The sequence below is a fragment of the Panthera pardus genome, unplaced genomic scaffold (assembly GCF_024362965.1).
Source record: "Panthera pardus isolate Hobbes unplaced genomic scaffold, ASM2436296v1 HiC_scaffold_10, whole genome shotgun sequence".
NCBI lineage: Eukaryota > Metazoa > Chordata > Mammalia > Carnivora > Felidae > Panthera > Panthera pardus.
In genome coordinates this window covers 73879816-73901951 of record NW_026526655.1, presented here as the reverse complement: position 1 = coordinate 73901951, position 22136 = coordinate 73879816, and the positions used below count along the sequence as shown (strand labels likewise).

The 22136-nt window shown below is 40.0% G+C and overlaps 1 protein-coding gene across 4 annotated transcripts in view; it reads right to left on the bottom strand.

Moving 5' to 3' along the window:
- The window catches only part of ACVR1 (activin A receptor type 1), a 139733-nt gene that overhangs the window by 14037 nt on the left and 103560 nt on the right, over nt 1-22136 (bottom strand). For all 4 annotated transcript variants that reach the window (XM_019456895.2, XM_053908629.1, XM_019456909.2 and 1 more), the window contains 2 exons: nt 18602-18877; nt 14455-14652 (listed from right to left, as the gene is read on the bottom strand). In XM_019456895.2, coding sequence (XP_019312440.2) covers nt 14455-14652; nt 18602-18877 — 474 coding nt within the window. The remainder of the gene's footprint in view (nt 1-14454; nt 14653-18601; nt 18878-22136) is intronic.

The window sequence follows — 22136 nt, the reverse complement described above, 5'->3', positions numbered from 1 at the left end:
TCCTCAGGCTATAAAAATGAAAGGAAAAATTATTGGGACTACATAAAATATTTTGCACAGAGAAGGAGACCATCAACAAAACAAAAGACAACACAGTGAATGGGAGAAGACATTTGCAAATGATATATCCAGTAGGGGTTAATATCTAAAATATATAAAGAACTTAGCCAACACCAAAACTAACAACAACCCAATTAAAAATGGGCAGAGGACTTCAACTGACATGTTTCCAAAGACATCCAGATACCTAACACACATGAAACGATGCACAACATCACTAATCATCAGTGAAATGAAAATCAAAACTACAGTTAGATAGCACCTGACACGTGTCAGAAGGGCTAGGATCAATAACAAATATTGGCAAGGATGTGGAGAAAAAGGAACCCTTGTGCATTGTTGCTGAGAATTTGTTGGTGCAACCACTGTGGAAAACAGTAGGGAGGTTACCCCCAAAATGAAAGAGATGTCATATGATCCAGTAACTCCACAATTGGGTATTTACCCCAAGAAAATGAAAACACTAATTCAAAAAGATATACGCACCCCTATGTTTACTGCAGCATTATTTAGAATAGCCAAGATACAGAAGCAACCTGTGCCCCTCAATAGATGAATGGATAAAGATGTATTATACACACCTCTCCCAGCCCTTCTCTCTGGAAGACTACTAAGCCAAAAAAAAAGAATGAGATCTTGCCATTTGTGACAATATAGGATTTCATTTATGTGGAAAAAGAGAACGAACAAAAAGCAGAAACAGACCCATAAACACAGAACTGGTGGCTGTAGCAGGAAAATAGTCGGGAAAGTGGACATAAAGGGATGAAGGTGAGTGGGAGGCACAAGCTTCTAGTTAATGGAATGAATGTCAGGGAGGATGAGTGGTGCTGTATGGTGACAGATGGTAGCTACACTTGTGATGAGCATGAAATAATGAAGAAAGTTGTGAAACCCACTATGGTGTAACCCTAAAACTAAAGTAACATTGTCCACTATACTTGAATTAAAAAAAAAAAAAGACAAGGCCTCTGAAAAAAGGTACATGAATCTAGTGGTTTCAGACCACAAATAGAAACACGTAGCTAATCCACGACCATCATCAAGATATTCCTGTTGGTTATGAGATGCTTAGGGGGGAAATCACTGCTATGAAATAATTCCCCCCATTGGAAGAATGCAAACAATATGAAATATTCATTTCCTCATTCACTCTATGGTCAATGAGCAACCTCAAACTGCCAGACACAGTTGTGTGCTTGATGACTCTATTATTTACTCTCAGACTGAAGGCACAAAAGAAAATGTAGAGAAAAGATAGTCATTTGTAAAGACAAGAATGACAAAAGGATGAACTCTCCCCTTCCCTAAACCAGTATGGAAGTGGTTCATTTCAGCTTACCTTCTACCCCGGCATGGCTTCCAATGCCTTAGAAGCCCTTTTTCCCAGAAAAACTACTCTTCTTTGTGAAAGAAATTGATGTAATTTTACAAATAGAGAAATTTAAAACTTCATCACTTAGAATTAGAAAATGGATTCTTCCCTTTAAAGAGAAGAAACCAAGGAAATCATTTTTCTTGCACCATCAAAGGCTTTGACAATGAGGACAGGGGACTACTTGGTCTATTGCCCTCCTCCTCTCTCCATGTCACTTTCTTCTGTTCCTAAATACCTAACAGGTTGTTTGAGAAAAAGAGAGAAAAACTGAATTGTAACTTTGCTCACAGTGTTCTAATTCCTACAAGCCACCTGAAAATCTTCAATCTCCTTTTCACTGCTCAGAGAAATTAAGTGCAAGAATCCATTTCACAAACCCTATAAAAATATACACTGTTGATGCACAAGGTTAGCCATGATAATAGGAATATGTTAAAGAAATCATATGGATTTTCTTAAACTTCACAGATTTGACTAAGTTAATTTATACCATATTCCATGTTTTCAGCAATGTAAAAATAAATTTCTGGGTGAGATCGCTTAAGTCTAGATAAGTTATCCACATTGCACAATTGCATTTGTAAACTATATTAGTCAATGGATTAAAAGCTTTTCAAGGCAAAACATAAACTACCACTTTCAGAGGATTTGTGACAGCCCATCTCAAAGGCCTTACCTCCCCCTCTTGGAAAGATCCCATGAAGCTTTCAAACAAAACTATTTTCTTCTAGTACTAAGACATATCACACAACTGGACATGTAAGGTCATTTATACTTTTTCTAGGGGCCACATGAATTCATAGGCCATAGTAAGAGATGGGTCCTTTACTGGTCTGTCCACTTCTCTGAAGGAGAATACAGTTAGCCTACTTTATTATTATTTTTTTAACATTTATTTATTTTCAAGAGACTGAGACTGAGTGGGGGAGGACCAGAGAGGGAGACAAACTATCCAAAGCAGGCTCCAGGCTCTGAGCTGTCAACATAGAGCCTGATGCAGGGCTGGAACCCACCAACTGTGAGATCATGACCTGAGCTGAAGTCGGATGTTTAACCAACTGAGCCACCCAGACGCCCCTTTAAACAAATCTTTTTTTAACATTTATTCTATTTTTTTTTTTATCTAACATAATAGTATAACTGTTTGCATTTGCTTAGCCAGCTATTTGGGATAATTTGCCTGGTTAGCTTGGGAAGGGCTAAGTGGACCTTTTCTATAAAGGCAGAAGAAAAAAGCATAGGTGAATTTTTTAAACACGGATCTACTGATCCCAAACAAACTTCACTATGCAAAGCTGAAGTGTTCCCTCCTGTTTATATTCCCCATACTTTAATCTCATTAACTGTCCCATGTTTTAACAAAAAGAATCAAATTTAAAAAGATCATTTAATTGATTATGCCTGGGATTTAGTCACACCTCTCTTTCTTCAACCACTGGTCAATTGTGGATGGTTTCCATCTCATTGTGGAGAAGCATGACCAGTGCCAAATAAATCCGGGATTAAACTCTGGCAGTCACGTGCAACTCCTCTGGTCAAAGAAAGCAACCATTTCAATGAATAGAAAGTACATTACGTACCTACCATGTGTAGAACACCATATTAAATGTTGAGGATGATAAAAGTGGAAGACTTGCTCTTGACTGTCGAGGAACTCAAAATCTAGCGTAAGATGGGGACAAGCCCTTCTTTCCTTGGATAATGGAAATCTTGTAAAAGCTCAAAGATGTTTCTCACCCACTACTATCTTTGCCTTTCAGAATATATCTGTACATGCTAGTTCCTAAATTGGTACACATAGTTTAAGGGATCAAAATGGTTATTGAGTCAGAGGTTGTGCTTGGCACTGGGGATACAAAAATAAAAAAGATGCAGTGCTGGCAATAAGGCCCAGAATAAGGGGAAAGGGAAATACGAGAAATTACAAATTAGCATTAGCAGTAAGAGCATGGAGAAGATGCAGGGAAATGGTACTCAACCAGTCTTAGAGGAAAAAAACAGCTGTGTGGCTTCAGTACCAAATGTAACTGGGTGCCATCAGTAGGCTTTCCAATAGCTAGGGCTCGGGCAGACCTAGAAATATCAGCAGTTGGCAAGGCAGGGAAGAGGATGGGGATGAGAAACATGGCCTAACAGGACATTCATGGCGGGGGGTGGTGGTGGTGGCGATGAAGACAAAGGGTTACAAAGGATCCTACCCATTGCAAAGATGGAGAATTCCCTGTGGCTGAAGTCAGGTGCACATAGTGGTAGGGAGAGCAAGAGGTCAAGGGCAGACTAAAATGATGTGTTGTCAAGGTGGGAAGTTACAAGTGCTCCTCATTTCTGGCAGAAATCTGGGGAGTTGGGCAAAAAGTGAACTCTTAAGTCCCTTTATAGATAGCACTCGATGAACAAGTGCCAAATTATGAGCCAGCAGAAGACAGCAAGAAAAGTGACTAAAATTGCAAAGTACTTTGAGTGGCACATGAGTGGTGTGCACAACAAAGGGCACAGGAATGCAGGAGAACAGGAGCATGGGAAACAGTATCGAGGAAGGATGAACTGAGCCAGGCCCTGCTTTCCCATGAAAGGTGGCTGGCGTGACTCAAAGGGCAAGAAAGGAATCAGAAATTATTCATAACCTACTCCCCCACAACCCTTGGCATATGTATCTGATTTATACGCTAATTTTTTTCCCCTGGGCATATGTCTATTTGGAACTTTTCTATTCTGTGGGGCAAATATATCTTTACCAACCAATATCCCTACTATTCATTTGTTGCACGGTTCCGAGTAAACCCCTTAATTGCCATGCCTTGGTTCCAACACCTTCACACATCACAAAGCTGATACACAGACCAAGAAGAATGTCCTAGACAGTGCTCCAAAAAGCATGAAAACCACCATGGTTGCATTTAAACCACCCTCTGGAAAGAAAGCCGCCTTTGTGATCCTCCCCACCAAAGCCTTAGTGTACCATTTTTTCCCCCTTTAACAGCTGTCTCTGGGACCTACAGGTATCTGTGCTTGGAAGCCTCCCCTGCTAGCCATCCACCATATCCCATCAGCCCCTGCAAAAGCCTTGGGAGAAAAACTGTGGGAAAAGCTCATTATGTCTCCATGGGATCCTGCTCATGGGCCACCACAGTGCTCCTTCACCCATCTGGGTGTCAGCCACACTGCAGTGGCTTGCAGCTTTAGCACCAGGGCACCTTTAGGTTCCCCACGGTGCTTCCTTTTGCCCGGGATACCGATTGTTATCACCATCGAATTTTCTCATTCTCACCTACACGTCTGCCCAGACTAAGTACAACTGACTAGCTCCTATTCATCTCACTTATGACTCAGTTCATGCTTTCTATCTTCCAAGAAGACCTTCCCACCTTGCTACCACAATCCCGGAACCCTGGAAAAATTCAGCATCCTCCCTGTACTCAATCACCTCCATGTATACCTCAACCATAGTGGCTTAATCTCTTAAAGAAATATTAAAATCATATTTTTTTTTGCTCCACTGCTTCCTAGAGCCTAAAAAAATACCTCGTGTATTATACACACTGCATACATATTACTTGAGTGAATGTTGATTATATATCCATGGTCCTTTATCCAAAACCCTTGAGGTTAGTTGTGTTTGCAGAATTTGGAATTTTTTACATTTTAAAGATAAGAGGCACACACCATATTTATGTGACACACTAGCAGAGTCGGAGGGATACCCCACACCAAACACATTCTGTAGTGAAATATACAAATAGTCCCACTTAATGGGATAAAGGCTATAAATAGACTCATGTCAATTAAGGTCAAGTCTGCTAAATGAATTCACCCCATAATCCCTAATGGACCTGGCTGTACTCTGAAAAATCTGAAGGTAAGGTGAAGAGACACCTTGGGATATTAGAAACATGTAGATTACGTCACAGTCCTCCTTTCCTTTAGAAGAAAACACTGAGGACCACACAGGAAAACTACTTGTCCAAGTTCACAGGTAATTAATGGCAAAGCTAAACTAACATCCAATGCCCTGTTTATATTCTAGAATTCCTCCCAACAAGCCAACAATGACATAATAAAATATGCTTCTCTGCATTAATCTCCTGTCACAGTATGTTCACTATCTCTCTTCACTGTCGTCCTACTTGGGTAGTCACAACTGAAATCCAGATAACAGGTGAAGAGAACCTAGTCCCTTGCACCTGCATCCACATGGACAGCTCCTGTTAACTCCTACAAAAATGCTGAAATCTTTCAAAGACTAGAACTTTAAAACTGAAGCCATTTTAATAAGAATTAGAATGGATGGCCTTTGGCTTCTGAGAGAACTATAAGCTAATACAGCATTTCCTTCAAGAGTGGCACGTGAGAAAATGGGAAGTGGTTCATGTACAAAACTGATCTTCACAGCCAATAAGTGCTTTCCCTCTAAGATCTAAGACAAGGATATGCACTCTTGCCTCTTTTACTCAGCATACTACTGAAAAGTCCTAACCACAACAAGAAAAAGAGAAAAGGCATCCAAAATGGTGAGAAAGTAGTAACATTGTCACTAAATTTAGATGACATACCACTATATATAGAAAGCCCTAGACTCCACCAAAAAAATGCCATCAGAATAAATGAATTCAGTAAAGTTGGATACAGAATTAATACACAGAAATCTGCATTTCTATACACTAATATAAACAATCCCATTTACCATTGCATCAAAAAGAATAAAATACCTAGGAATAAACTTCCCCAAGGAGATGAAAGACTAGTACTCTGAAAACTCTGTTTTATACACTAACCAAAGGAATTGAAGATAACACAAATGGAAAGATATACCACAGACTGGAATAATTAATACCGTTAACATGTCTGTACTACCCAAAGCAATCTAGAGATTCAATACAATCCCCAGCAAAATAACAATGGCATTTTTCATAAAACTAAAATAATCCCAAATTCTGTGTGGAACCACAAAACACTCTGAAGAGCCAAAGCAATCGTGAGAGCGAAAGATGGAGGTATCACATTCCCAGATTTCAAGACCCACTACAAAGCTATAATAATGAAAACGGTATGACACCAGTAAAGAACAGACACAGTGATAAATGAAAGAGAATAGACAGCCATAAAAAACCCACATACTTATATGGTCAATTGATCAAGGACAAAGCAGGCAAGAATATACCATGGGAAAAAGACATTCTCTTCAATGAATGGTGCTGGGAAAACTGGTCCACTTTCTCACACCATACATAAAAATAAACTCAAAATGGATTAAAGATCTAAAAGTGAGACCAGAAACCATAAAACTCCTAGAAGTACCATCAGCAGTAATCTCTTGGGTATCGGCCATAACAACATTTTTCTAGATATGTCTCCTCAGGCAACAAAAACAAAAGGAAAAATAAACCACTGAGATGATTCCAAAATTAAAAGCTTTGTACAGTGAAGGAAACCAACAAAATGAAAAGGGAATTCAGTGAATGGGAGAAGATATTTCACATGACACATCCAATAAAGGGTTAATATCCAAACTATAAAGAACTTAGACAATACCAAAAAAAAAAAAAAATTGAATAAAAATGGGCAGAAGACCTGAATAGATCTTTTTCCAAGACATCCAAGACATCCAGATGGCTAACAGACACATGAAAAAATGCTCAACATCCCTCATCATCAGGGAAATACAAACCAAAACCACGATGAGGTATCTCCTGACACGTGTCAGAAGGGCTAGTGTCAGAAACACATGAAATAAACAGGTGCTGTGAAGGACGTAGAGCAAAACTCTTGTGCACAGTTGGCAGAAATATCAATTGGTGCAACCACTGTGGAAACCAGTATGGATGTTCCTCAAAAAAATTTAAAAGAGAAATACCATCCAATTGAGTAATCCCACTACTGGGTACTTAACCCAAGAAAATGAAAATACTAATTCAAAACAATCTATACACACCTATACCTATTGCAGCATTATTTACAATAGTCAAGATATGCAAGCAATCCACATGTCCGTTGACAGAGGGATGGGTAAAGACTCTATGTATGTGTTTGAAATATTCCTGTTAGGAACGATAAGTGGGACAACAGACATAGTGGAAATACCTTTTTGATGCTTGGAAAACAGAGTTCACAGAAAGGCATTCTGTGCACATACATAGGTACACAAGGAAATATTACTCGGCTATAAAAAAAAGAATGAGATTTCACCATTTGCAACAAAATGGATGCCTTAGAGGGTACTACGCTATGAAGTGAGTCAGACAGAAAGAGACAAATACCAGATGAATTTATCTACTATGGAATCTGAAAAAACCCAAACGAATGAACAAACAAAAAGCAGAAACTGACCCATAAATACAGGGAACAAATTGATGGGTACTGGAGGGGAAGGGGGTGAGGCAAAATGGGTGAAAAGGAGGTAACAGTTTCTAGTTACAGAATAAGTCACAGGAATGGAAAGTACAGCATTGGGAATACAGTCAGTGGTATTGTTATAGTGCTGTATGGTGACAGTTACTACAATTATGTGAGCACAACATAATATACAGACTTGACTCACTATGTTGTATACCTGCACCTAATGTAACATTGTGTATCAGCTAGACCTCAAAAGACTAAGTTTGAAAAACTCCAATGAAAAGAAAAAGATTAAAATAATGGTAAAAGTACCATTTTGGTATGGAAAAAAGCATGAAGGTAATACGTGTATAAGTTAGTGTCACCAGAAAGAATGCCTTTCCGTGAACTCTGTTTTCCAAGATTCAAAAAGGTATTTCTAAGATGTGTGTCGTCTCACTTATCATTCCTAACGGGAGGACTTCAAACATTTTTTGTGTCATGGCCCCCATCAAACATTACTAACAGATAAATGGATGAGGCTGCTGAATTAGAGGTGCCGACAGTGTAGGGGGTTCTGGTCCCCGTGGGCCCCGTCTTCCTGCCGGAGGTTTAAGAGAATCAGTACCTCAGGCATTTCTGTAACCTAACACCGCATACTCACTGGGAAGCCCTGCCTTACCCCACAGCCAAGTACTCCTTTCTGAAACAGGAAGCGGGTTGGAAGAACAGCTCTGTTCCCTGCTAGGTAGAGTGTACATGTGGCAGGTCCATGCCTCCTCCCGTACTGCAATCCACAGGCATATGGGACCATGCACGTCCCTCAAGTCAAGACTGACTCTGTTCTCAGAGATCTGTGTTAGAATTATAAAAGTAACTGCTATCTTGGGGATTCTTATCAATGTAACATAGCAAATGGTTTGTAGGTTACTGTGTAGTGAGGCCCTACTAGCAATATACATTAATGTCACAGTTAGTTGTCAGAGGAAGGGGACAAAAAGTGTAGGTGAGCTACAGAGCCCTGCTCTAAGCTAGAGCTTAGAGGGCTTAGATCTGGCACAGTGTTAAAACCTAAAGAGAGCAGTTCCACAGAAGGTCCAAATAGTTGGCACCTACAGGGGTCTCCTATGAGGTGAAGAGTGTATTGTTCACTGCATGCCGGGCTGTTACAAGGTTTAACACACTGTTACTTGAACAGCACCCAATGAAGTTCTGCCTGACTCAGGTTATTTTGTCATGAGGGCATGATTGCCGTCCTCTGGTCTGGATCTCTAAACCAGGGACATGACATTCTAGGAATCAGTGGGAAAATACCCTTCCTTCCCACTCCACCTCCATATGCCTGTCCCCAGCCACTTATAATTAAAGGCTCAACCAAAAAAAACACCTGAAAGAAATTCATGAATATTCAAAAAATTTCCTAATATGATTATTCTTCCCTTTGTTCAAAACTTAATATACCCTAATGAGATGAAATCATGAAATATAGTGGATATTAAGTTGCTAAAGAAAATAAAAGTTGTCATGGCTTTCATATACAAGTGCACTGTGCTTAGGAACAGAAGCCCAAGGATTATTTAGAATAAATTCGTGTTTGACACACGTACTTTGTAGAACCCATTCTAACAAATATTTCCTAGTCTTCACCCCAATAAAAGATGCAGCCAGGCCAGCAAGGATTTTTTTTATGAGATACATTTTAACACTGGAGTCCATCGCAAAATAAAGCCAGTAATGGTGAAACAAGAGTGTGTCCACCCAGCACTCCCATGGGAAGTGAAGAGAAAAACAAATGTAATATCTGAGTGAAGGATTAACATACGGAGAGGTGAAGGAAGACCAACTGAGGTCCACAAGCACACCATTGTCCTCTGACACTCATTTTTTAAAAAATTTTTTTTTAACGTTTATTTATTTTTGAGACAGAGACAGAGCATGAATGGGGGAGGGTCAGCCAGAGAGGGAGACACAGAATCTGAAACAGGCTCCAGGCTCTGAGCTGTCAGCACAGAGCCCAACATGGGGCTCGAACTCACAGACCGCGAGATCTGAAGTCGGCCGCTTAACCGAATGAGCCACCCAGGTGCCCCCTGACACTCATTTTCAATGGAACAGTAAATACCCATGGCCCCATTACCGAACACTCACTACATGCCAGAGACACACAAGATGCTTTACATACATTGTCTCGGTTCATCATCAGAGCTTTTTAAAGTGAATATTATCACCACCAATATTTTTTGGATGATGAAACTGACGTAAGTGATCAAGTCGGAGAGTATGATTTCACAGCCTGAAATGTTAAGGATGACGTCGCACCGCCTTGGGAGGGCCCAAGGGCAGTGGCACACAAAGGGCACCACTCAATAGCTTCTAGGAGCGGTGCTCTGGCCCCAAGGAAAGCCACAGCAAGGGAAGACAGAAACGTGTCACAACAAGATGTTCAGCACCCAAACACAATAAAGGAACAGTATCTATCCTATCTTCGGAATGTGTCTGCCTCTCCAATCTGGGTATAGTGCCTTTTCAAAATTGCTAGTGTACTGACGATAGTGAAGTGTGCCTATCACCTAAACGACAAACTTATATGACATTAAATCTCAATGAAAACTGTTAAAATACGTAACAGTAGACTGTGAGCTGCATGGAGGTGAACAGAGGCTCATTCTGCCCAGATGACACTACAAAAATATGCTGGAGGATGGGTGATGGAGATGATCTTATTTGGTTTTGAAATCCATGAGCAGGTGATCACAGTACGAGAACAACACAACCATGGGGTTTCTGCATACAGAGATATGAACAAGGCAGAACACTGAAAGCTGATGCTCCAGGGAAAGGGCTTCTATCCTGGAGAGGTAACACGCTACTGGGGGATGCTTCGAAGGGGCTACTAAAGGTCTTCTATCAGACCAAAGCTAAATGGCACAAGTTGACAGTGATGATGTACCCATTTACCTATGCAACCCCCCTGTAAGGTGCTGTCTTCACACCACACTGAACTCAGGTAACCAGACACAAATGTATTCACAGAACTATCAAAAGAAGAAAAGAATACTGCCAGAATACTCTCAGAGAAGTAGCAAAAAAATCTAGAAAGGCCAGGGTCTATATACAAGACTCTTAAAGAAATGAACCCCTCTTAAGCATGCAAGAGAGAGCAAGTATCTACACCTAAAGCATCAGAAACAAGTCATGGGTATCCTGCTGGGACAGACTGTCCACATTCTGGAGGCAGTCTATTTCCCGGCCCGGGAAGACTGACTGATTCCATGTTCACATGAGATCTCAAGACTATGGCCCCTGACCCAACAGTAATGTGGGGATCACCTGCAGCCCTGTTGGAAAGGGAAGCTCTCTGTCCAACCCTAGACCTCCTAAATCAGAAACTCTGGGGCGGGGCAGGGAGGGCTCAGCATTCTGTGTTTCTAGACAAATCTGACACACACTCATTTTAAAGAACTGATCCAGGCCAACCCCTGCCTTACATTGATACAGAAAATTCACACAGGACAGATGAGAAAACCATTTTCCTTGCTACCAATTCCAAATTCAGTGTCAATCTAAACATAAGAAGTGAATTCCAAAAGACACTACTGAGAAGTTTTCAGATGTGCAAATGGACTTAATTCTCATTTCCTGTACAGAAACAGCATGAAGCTTATTATTAGCAGCAAATAAATGTAACATTCCAATGAAAATACAAAATGCAACATATTTTTATACTCATGGTTCACTTGAGGATCATACTGCTCCAGGAGAACTATCTGGTCATCAATTTTTATCATGGGCTCGGAAACTCAAAGGATGCATAATTATAATGACCTTCCTAAGATAAGATATTCATATATTTAAATGAGGTACGTTTTATATGCAATAATTTCAAAAATATATATTCTTTTAATGACAGCTCCTAAAGCTGGCAAGAACGTGAAATAGGTACATCACACCCTGGGGTGAGTGAGATATTGTAAATTAGTACAACTCTTATGAAAAGCAATTTGGCATATGTATCAAGCCATAAAAACCTCCATACTCTGACCTATTAGGTGTACTTGTTTTCGGATTAAGAATTAATTCCCCAAGTGAAAAAGTTGTATGAACTAGTATGCCCCAGGTGGAGGAGACGGGATGTCTAAAATATGAAAGTGGCCACTAAAATATCACGTGACCACTTAAAACCAGACTATTTAACGTTAAAGGCACACTCAAATGAAAAAAAGATGATACAGAACTGTATATATACTATGATTACAATGGAGTCAGAAACATACACGTGGGTGCACAGAGAAGTGGAAAGGCATATAGATGTTTGAACTAAGGGCAGATTTTCTCTCATTTTTCTGTTTTGGTGTAGTAATAACTAAAATATTAATAATAAACCTGAAAGTGTTCAATCCCACATGCAAACCTACTCTGAGTTCAGATAAGGTGATTTCCATGTGTGCATGAGTGCGTGCACATGTGAACACTCATGGGAAAAGGGGGACTAAAAAGAGACGGGAAAATATCAAATTAGTCACTGCCAAGGGACACTAACTGATTTAAAATGAGACACAACATACCCTTACCTCCTCCAAAAACTCAAACCACAACACAGAAGAGAAGCTCGACTCACCAGAATTTTAGGAACTTGAGAACCACCTAAATGATGACGTAAGAGGAAATCAATCAAAAAAACCCACCAAAATAGTCTTTCTCTCCTCATGATTTTTTTCCCCAAAATAATGTTAAACAGATGATGCAAACGACCATTTGTTGAGCTAAATTTTAAACTGATGATTCTAATTTCAAGTGGACTCCTATTAAGCTTCTAAGAGCCACTTAGGTTTATGCCTGTGACACAGGGAACACGTTTGCAACAAGAATTCTTACAAAGCTCAAACCCCACATCTCTGCCAAGTTCGGCTTTCGTCATGCAGGCTTGCTTGGTGCTGCTCCAGCACACCCACCGCCGGACTGCCACCGTCCTAGCCTTGGGATATTCGTTTCCGCTTAATTTGGGGCAGGTTCCCTGTTGCATGGTTCATTATGATGCCAATCGTCTCTAAGTTGTTTGATAAAATAAACTAATCACAATTAGATTTTCAGTTCCAAGATGCTCAAGGATTATTGGTGAGGGAGTAGGCAAATGAAGCCGATGTGCAATTCCAGGCAAAGTTCAGAACTTCATACATCAGCAAAACAATCTCCCTGTTGCAGATAATTCTCAAGGCACTTGAATGGCACAAAATGCAAGTCAGTAAGCTCCCTATGATTGAGAAACAATTACCAAGAAAATGTTCATGGCTCCATCAGAACAAAGAAAAGAAAAAGAAAACTAAAAGAACTGTCCAGTTACGATGCATGTATGTTTATGTTTAATCTGAAACATTGCTTTTAAGAAATTCCCTAAGGGTATCAAAGCCAGACAGGCTTTGCTGTTAGAGAAAAAAAAAGAAAAAAGAAAAAAGGAAAAGCGGCAGCTTCAGCAGCTACCGTGAAGGCATGCCAGTTTTAATTATTGCACACGAAAGCTATGTTAAATTACCCCGATTCAACTTTCCTCAAAGAACTTCCTATTCTCTGGTTATGTTGTTCAGGAAAATTATGATTGCCCCAAGAATCTCAATCCTTGAGAGTTCGCACATTATTTAATACTTCAAATCCAGGATTCCAGCAAGTGCTAGGAGGGGAAAGTATCTTTTGAAAGAGTATTAATCTAAATATATGCCATTTTCCTGTTTTTCTGCAACAATTTCAGACATGTCCTCTGAAATAAGACTTCCAGTTCAGAAGAAGAAGTTTATTTAGGTGAGTCAAGAGAGCTCGCTATAATAACCACTTTGTGGGTAGCTGGGGCGTGTGCAGTTTGGAACAGTATACTTAGTTCTTTCAGAATACAGTGTACTTCTAGTAAAGTTCAACAACGTACTTGTGGCTAATGGGGACACGTGAAAGACAAGAGTAAGTAAGACTTTATTGTATGAGTCACAGGTTAAAAATGATTGACCTATGCTTCTCTCAGTGCTACGACAACACCATTTCAGAAAACGTACTTATAAGAGGCCCAGCATTAACCACCTGTTCAGGACTTCCTGAATTCAAACTTCATTAATTAAGAAGGTATAGACTGCTTCTCACAAGTGAATTCTGAGTGTGCAACCTGAGTGTTATTTTCTCAATAATCCAACTTTAGGAAGTAAAAATATCTAACATAGCAGGATTCACCCTTCGATTTACTCAAGCATTCTTTCATGTTAAACCTCACTTGTGAGAAGAGAAGAGGCGGAGGGAGGGTGGGAAGAAAGTGAGAATAGGAAGATGGAGAAAGGAAAGAATGAAATATGGACCAATCAAAAGAAAAGCTGAAGAACAGTCTTTTCCAGAAATATTCTTTTTTTTTTTTTTTTAAGAGACAGGAAGCATTTATTGGGGGCTTATACTTGAGGCACTGGGGAGGCAGTGCTAGGAGCAGATGTCCCAGCCCAAAATATTCTTCTTTTTCAACCATCATTTCCTCTTGTGTAGCTAAAATATAATGCCATTACATTCCACCTACTAGCCATAAATCAAATATAGATGCTGATAGCCTGATGTATGATTCAAGGAATAAGTATGATTCATGGTGCATTGTGGACTTAAATATTTCCTTTGCCCTTTTAAAGATCGTAGAATCAAGACGACTTGGAAAAGGACATTACTACATGAGATCAGATACTTACCATTGCTCACCATACGTCTGGCCACCTCCCACAAGACAAGTCCAAAGGCCCAAATATCAACTCTCTTGTAAGAATCAAAACAATCCACCTGAATGGTTTCATCTAGAACTTCAGGGGCCATGTAGCGTTTGGTGCCCACACGGGGGTTGTTCCCCACATCGAGCTGATTGGTACTCTGGGAATGCATGACTGCCAGGCCTAAAGGGAAGAAGACAACAGGGCGGGTCAGTTCACTACCTTTCTCACAGAGGGTTGCTGAAGGCCTTTTAAACCAACCCCAATCAGAGGCGCCCCCTCATGGTAATCGTGGTCACTGCTGCACTACATCCAGAGCAATCTGGAATACTGTTGTGATGACACCTGTCACCAATAGAAAAAAGAACTAATGCCAGAAACATTCTGACGCTATTAAGTTAACACATGAACCCCTGAGACAAAAAGACTTGGGGGAATAATAAACTGAAGCACCGAAGCACTGTGAGGCCAGTGTTTGAAGTCCACAGGAAAACAGGCTCACATGTTAAGTGGGAATCTCCAAGTGTCTTACCAGAAGGAAATTAAGTTCTCCTGCTCCGCCACAGCTCCCAATTGTGTGCAAACACAAATTTCCAACAGTGTGAGGCAGCGAATCTGTGGTAACGTATCACTACTTAAAGGGCAGACTCCATCCCTTAAGGAAGGGATGCTCACTTGAGACTTAGCAACGCTGACCAAGCCCACAGGCTTTTCTCTAAAGTCATGCGTACACACAGCATTAAACTAGCCCTCAATTCAAAGCACAGCTCTCCTGTTAAATGGGTTTGAAGCCCTTTCTTAAACCATCCCTCATTTCAGAATTCCTCAATCAGAGTGACCTGGCATTCCACACAGACCAGGAGGGTTAGGCAGATACATGCATGGTTCATTGTGAGGATGAAATTACTTTTTGATGTCCATGCTGACCAACTGAAAATAATTCCTTTAACACACAATGAAAAGTGCCACATTGGAACAAGCAGCCTGTGTAAACCTTTGCAACCCAAGGATCCTTTGGGGATCCCTCAGGCCATCTAGGAACACTTCTGCTCCTGCTCTGTGGCTCTGAGTGTGTGGGATGATGACTCCTTATCATGCCACAGGGATGGCACCTGTTATCTCACCTTGAAAAATTACTAGAGACATCAGCGATTGCATTCACTAAATCAGACCGGTTCCTCTTTCCCTTTTATAATCAACCCCAAGATTCTGTGGCCGCTGTCTCCCAAAACATATATACCTCTCTACTGTTTCCAGAACCAAGGAGTCAAAATAACAGAATATGAAAAGGAGCAGTTTAAATAGATCATGGCAGTACTAACTGTGGTGGTTTAAAAATATGTCCTCAAGTTCTTTGAGACTTCTCCTTTCAAGAGGTGAAGTTCAACTCCCTCTGCCTTGAGGGTAGGCTGTGTTATCAAACAGAACCCGGCAGAAATGAGTGTATATCTTCAAAATTAGGACATATAAGGCATCATGGCTTCCTCTCTGCTCGCTATCAGTTCTCTTGTGTTATGAGGCCACTCACACAACCCCGTGGAGAGGTCCCCGTGACAAGGAACTGAGGCCTCCCACCAATAGTCATGTGAGTGGAGCCATCCTGGAAGTTCCTCCAGCCCTCATCAAGCCTTCAGGTGCCTGGAGCTCTAATCGACAGCTTGCCTGGAACCCCCACCAGATCCTGAGCCAGAACCGTAGAGCTAAGTCATTCCAAGATTGCTGACCCTCAGATGACTATGTGAGATAACGAATTTGTTATTTTATGCTGCTAAGTTTTAGAGATAGTTTGTTACCCAGTAATAGATAATTATCACACTACTTAAAGAGACAAAATATCCAAATGCAATGTGTGAACCTTGGCTGATTTCTTGTTTGAAAAAAACAGAAAAATCTGAAAATGGACATTAAATGATATTATTGAATTATCAATAATTTTAGGTTTGATAAAATGATCATGCAGATATATTTTGGTATTTTTAAGAGATGCATTTTGAAATATTTAGAAGTGTTGTGATGTCTGCAACTTATTTTCAAATGTATCAGCAAAGATACACGTTCAGCTACATATAGATAAAGCAAATATGGCAAAATTTTAACAACTGCTGAATCTAAGTGCTGTGGGTATGAATGATCTTTATACTTAGCTATTCCCTCAGCCTTTCTGTATGTTTGAATTTTTTATAATAAAAAGTTAGAAAAATAAATACAATACTGAAATTTTTGCAGTTTCAATAACAGAACATGATTTCTAATGAGTGATCCTTAATTTCTGGGTATAAAGTGAAAAATTAAACAAATGATGATCTTACAGGACGAGCTGTCTTCTGTTCAAAGGATCTACTCCCTGAATAATAAACACCTTAACACAGATGTTTCTACAAATCCGTGTATCTAACTGGAAGGCTACAGGCCAAAAGAAAGACAGACGAATCACGAATTACTTGGACTTACTGAAAAACACCTCTGACTCCCTATCAAGTCCCATAACCAAAGCCAACAGCCTCCTCAATTTTCCATCTCCCCTAGACCACTGGACTATAACAGCAACCACCCTCTGAATGCTTATCATTTGCAACGCAAGTATTGTAACTTCTGAATCTTGTAAGAATCATGTGAGGTAGGCATAAGTGATTTTTAGTAACATGAGTAATAGTTGAACGCAGCGTTATGAACATTTGAAACAGTACAGAAGTACAGTGCACAGTGTCAAACGCTAAAGTGTTCCTTGCTAAGCCCTTACCCTAACATCGAAAATAAGTGGTCGTGTACTTGGGGCAGGTAAATAGATTAAAACACCCGCACAGATATACGGGGTGAATAACTGGGAAAATCAGGATTCCAGCCCAAATCACCCTGCTCCAAAAGCCATGGCATTGCCATGAAAGTCCAATACACCACAACTACAACTGCAAAGCAACAAAAAGCTTTAGAGCCATGCCCTTTCAATGCTATCCTTAGTAGCTGTCTTCTCACACTTGCAAAACATTGTAAAATAATTCTCAGCATGAATGCAAAGACTGTAAAGAAATACAAAAGAAATGAATATTCCTGACATGTCGAGTCTTTTGTGTTTAAAAACAAGAATAAATTCTATCATTTATATCATAGAGCTAATACTGTCTAAACCTTTATCAGCCTACAAGTATGGGAATACTAGGAACAATAACCACAGGTATATGGAAGAAAATAATATAAACCATTTTTTAATCAAATAGAGTGAGGACTCTCAATAGTCCACTGACATGAATAACCAATATTACAATTCAGTTCCCATTAGCATAACTACTCAGCCAACATCCAAGTCTAAGTTGAAGATGGTTTTATATACAATGTCGCTATAAATGAAAACAGTCTTATTTATAATGCAATTAAAGCTCACACTGAGCAGTATCCTAACACCACAGGAATGAGGTATCCCAGCAGGGCAAATTGCGAACTGGGTTAGGTTTTCTCTTTCTTCATTGATAATTTTGCCATGGTTACAGAAAAAAACAACTTTAGAAACATTTTCAAGATGAACTCATTCCCTAGGTTATTTGTGTACCTACTTTGTGTAAAGGTTTGGGAAATGAGAATGCTACACACTATTGGTTGCCTCTGAGGGTGGGCTGGGGCAGCGACGCACTGCATGAGCATGAAGTGACTTTCCAAAGTAATGCGAAGGTCTAACTTTCGATAGACATTTGGATTTTACAGCACTTGTCAAAACTCTGAGAATGTATTACTTAACGTTTGTTCGTTTCACATGAAATTGAAATTTCACCTGGAAAGAAAAAAGTAAACACACAGTAGTCACTCTGGGGAATGACACAGTGGTATACATGCTCGAGTCTTTACAAGAAAGGGCTCTTTTGTGTGCAGTTTACTTAATGCATCAAAGATTAAGATGGATTGATGAGAGGGGATGGATGATATGTGGCAAAGCTTAAGAACAGTAAAATGCTGATGGCAGAATCTAGGCGGTGGGTATACAGCTATTCACTATGAAGTTCTTTTGATTTGTCTGCATGCTTGACATGTTTCATAACGAAAGGTTGTGTGTGTGTGGGGGGGGGGGTGGATGCAACCTAGCTAAAGGATGGACTGCAACAGAAGTAAAAATGGTAATTAAGAAATATTTTTAAAAATTTACCCAAATCTGCTATGCAACACTGTCCATTCTTCTTAACCAGGATGTTTTTGCTCTTTAAATCTCGATGAGCTATGGCTGGTTTCCCTTGGGTCCCAAATATCTCTATGTGCAAATGTGCGAGACCACTAGCTATAGACAGCACTATTCGCAGGCAGCTAACTGTATCCAGAGTAGTAAGCTGAAGATAGTCATACAACGATCCCATTTCGTGATAATGTGTAATTAACCATAACTGGGTACTGGAGTGTCTTGATGTCATGTCTGAAGCAATAAAACCTGGAAAGAGCAAGAACAAAATTAGCAGACATGTAAGAATTTCACATTATAACTTTTGGTACACAGAAATAGAAACCTATAAGATAGACAACGTACAACACCTACAACAAAAAATCATTCAACTTCCATGAAAGGAGGTTTACAGAGGCATCAACAGAAAAATGCAATACTATTTATTCCATAACAAGGTACTGCTAATGAATAGGAAATTTCCATATTCATTTCCATGACAAATAATCCTTTAAAACATTATACATTTCACTAAGATAGGAATAATATCTTCGTGTTTACCCATAATGATAGCATCAAACTCTTTATCATGCTCATATTCCAAGCACAAATTATTCATCGACCACCCAAAAAGAATAAAAAAACATAGTATCTAGGGGCACCTGGGTGGCTCCATCGGTTAAGCGACAGACTCTTGATCTCGGCTCAGGTCATGCTCTCACAATTTGTGTCAGCGCTCTGTGCCGACAGTGTGGCGACTACTTGGGATTCTCTCTCCCCTCTCTCTCTGCCCTTCCCCCATTCACACTCTTGCTTGCTCTCAAAATAAGTAACCTTAAAAAACATTTAAACATTAAAAAAAAACATATAGTATCTAGACACCTATGTTCTCATATTGACTCTGCCTGTGATTTGCTGTGTAATACTGGGCCACTCGTTTAGGTTCTCTGGATTATCTCTACTCAGATGAAAGATAAAGGGATAAATTTATATTAAATGACTGACTACTCATCAAATAAAAAAGAAACCAAATATAATAAGCACCTATGATGCTCTTTGTCAATCACACAAGAAAACTAAGATAATAGTGTCTGTTGGCTAGAGAAGAAGACAGATATAAAAAGGAAAAATTACAATATAATGTAATGAATATAATGAAAAGTACTGTTACATCTGTAAAGGGCAACATGAGTCCCAAATAGGGACTGCTAATAATTCAGACCAGATGTTACAACAGGCTTCCACCAAGAAGTGATAACTGAAGTGGTCTTTTCAAGACCACTTTTCAAGACTTCTTTTCAAGAAGTGAGATTTGACAGAGGTTAATAAAATGGTAGGAAGAGATTTTTCTAGACATTCTGAGGGGACCCTTGAGCAAAGTGAATGACCTCTAGAACTTTCTAACCTATGGAATAAATTGTGATGTGCATGCTTGCCTTTTCTGCTAGAGGTGTTTTCCATGCACTCACTCTCACATGCTCTCTCTCTCTCCATACACACACACACACACACACACACACACACACACACACACACATCTTTTTATATACACACATATACATATTTTATATATGCACATGTAAATATTTATACAAACACACACATAATACACAAACACATAATACACACACAAATACCCCGCTAATGTCCACTACAGGCAGTGACATTTGGAACTTATAAATAAAAGAATATTAAAAACAAAAGAAAAGATGTGGCTTCAGGAAGGATTAAATGACTTGTGAAAGGATGTAGAAAAACACAAATACGTGGAACATGCCTCACACTTGCATAGTGCTCGATATAAAATTCCTGTCACTTTCACATGTATTTTCTCATGGGATTTTTCTCAATACACTAGTAACACAGATATCATTACAGTCAGTTTATAAATAATGAAACTGCTGCTAGGAGATGCCAAATTACACATCCATTAAGTAGCTGCCGACCCCAAGTTTGGTGCTAGCCATCTGGGTACACTGTTGCTTACACAGAAAACCCTGGAACAAAGAAATGTCCCCTATTTGATCGTCATCATCAGCAACAGAAGCAGCTAGTAAATACTGGGACTAACAAGGTGCCAGGCGCAGTTCTACACGGTCTGCACATAATCCTCCAAAAACGACAGAAAGGAGGCAGAGGACATGATTGACGTTAAGGCCAGTAATGGTCCCAGTAGCCTGGCTCTAGAACCCCTACTCTTACCCATGATGCCATACTGCCCCCAAACAAGCTCCTTTTTACTCAGAGAAAGACAATTTGACACTTGTATCCATTGGACATCTGCGAAGTAAAGGAAATAATGTTTCCACACGTGATACCCTACCTCCTTCTCCACTTCCCTCTGAGCTGGTTCCCCCAGGCAGCCTCACTCCTGCACGCCTTCCCCTCTCCAGTCTGTGTCACCCCATAGCCATTTCTCCTGGAGCCCTTCACAGGCCATAATATGTGTACTTACCTATTAGTCATTCTTACTAAAGAAAATGTTTCTGCTTTATACTTTTAAACCAAATGATATTGTTAATCATGTTCAAAAATAAATATCCTAAACTATAAGCACCACTGAAAAGAAATTAAATTACTGTTTGTGTATTTATATAGCCTCTACTGATTTCTCTGCTTAAGGGAGAAAGAACAGTCTCTGACTGACTGATTGATGAAAGCGAGAGAGAAAGCGAGAGAGAGAGAGAGAGAGAGAGAGAGAGAGAGAGAAAGAAAGAAAGAAAGAAAGAAAGAAAGTAAGTAAGTTTATTTATTCACTTACCTTCCCCTAAGCCCCTTAGGTTTCAGAGAAGGATTTTGTTTGTCCCATTAATTATGCTCTAGACCTTCCAGGAAAATGACTTTTAAATAGGCAGGATTTCTTTTTAACTGTTTATCTCCCAAGTGTGAATTATAGAACTACATTTGTTTGAGAGTGCTAGAGTATTTTTATGGAACTTTTGCAATTTCAGTCAAAGCTCTCTACTGTTAGGGAAGATTGAACAGGTACCTGGGCAGAACGCAGGCACAGCCATTGGATGTGTTCATTAACAGGGAGAAAAAGTGATTAGAACAAAAGGCTCTTAGGAGTGCCTGGGTGGCTCAGTCAGTTAAGCGTCTGACTTCAGCTCAGGTGATGATCTTGCGGTCCGTGAGCTGGAGCCCTGCACTGGGCTCTGTGCTGAGAGCTCAGAGCCTGGAGCCTGCTTCAGATTCTTGTGTCTCCCTCTCTCTCCACCCCTCTCCTGCTCACACTTTCTCTCTCTTTCTCTCTCAAAAATAAACAAATATTAAAATTTTTTTTTTAAAAAAGAACAAAAGCCTCTTATTTAACAGCTAAAGTCATCCTCCCAGCCTCCTCAAAAATGAAAATAAAACCCAAAATATTATGTTAGGTCACCAGTGGCCCCTGTGAGCCTCTCCTTGGTGACCCGCCCAGGAACCAGGAGCTGGGTAGCTATGACAGCTGAGGAGTGAGGCCACTACACTGTGGGGCACGTGCTGTAGAGTGTTGGGCCCCAGAGCTGGATGGCTGGGTACCAACCGGCTT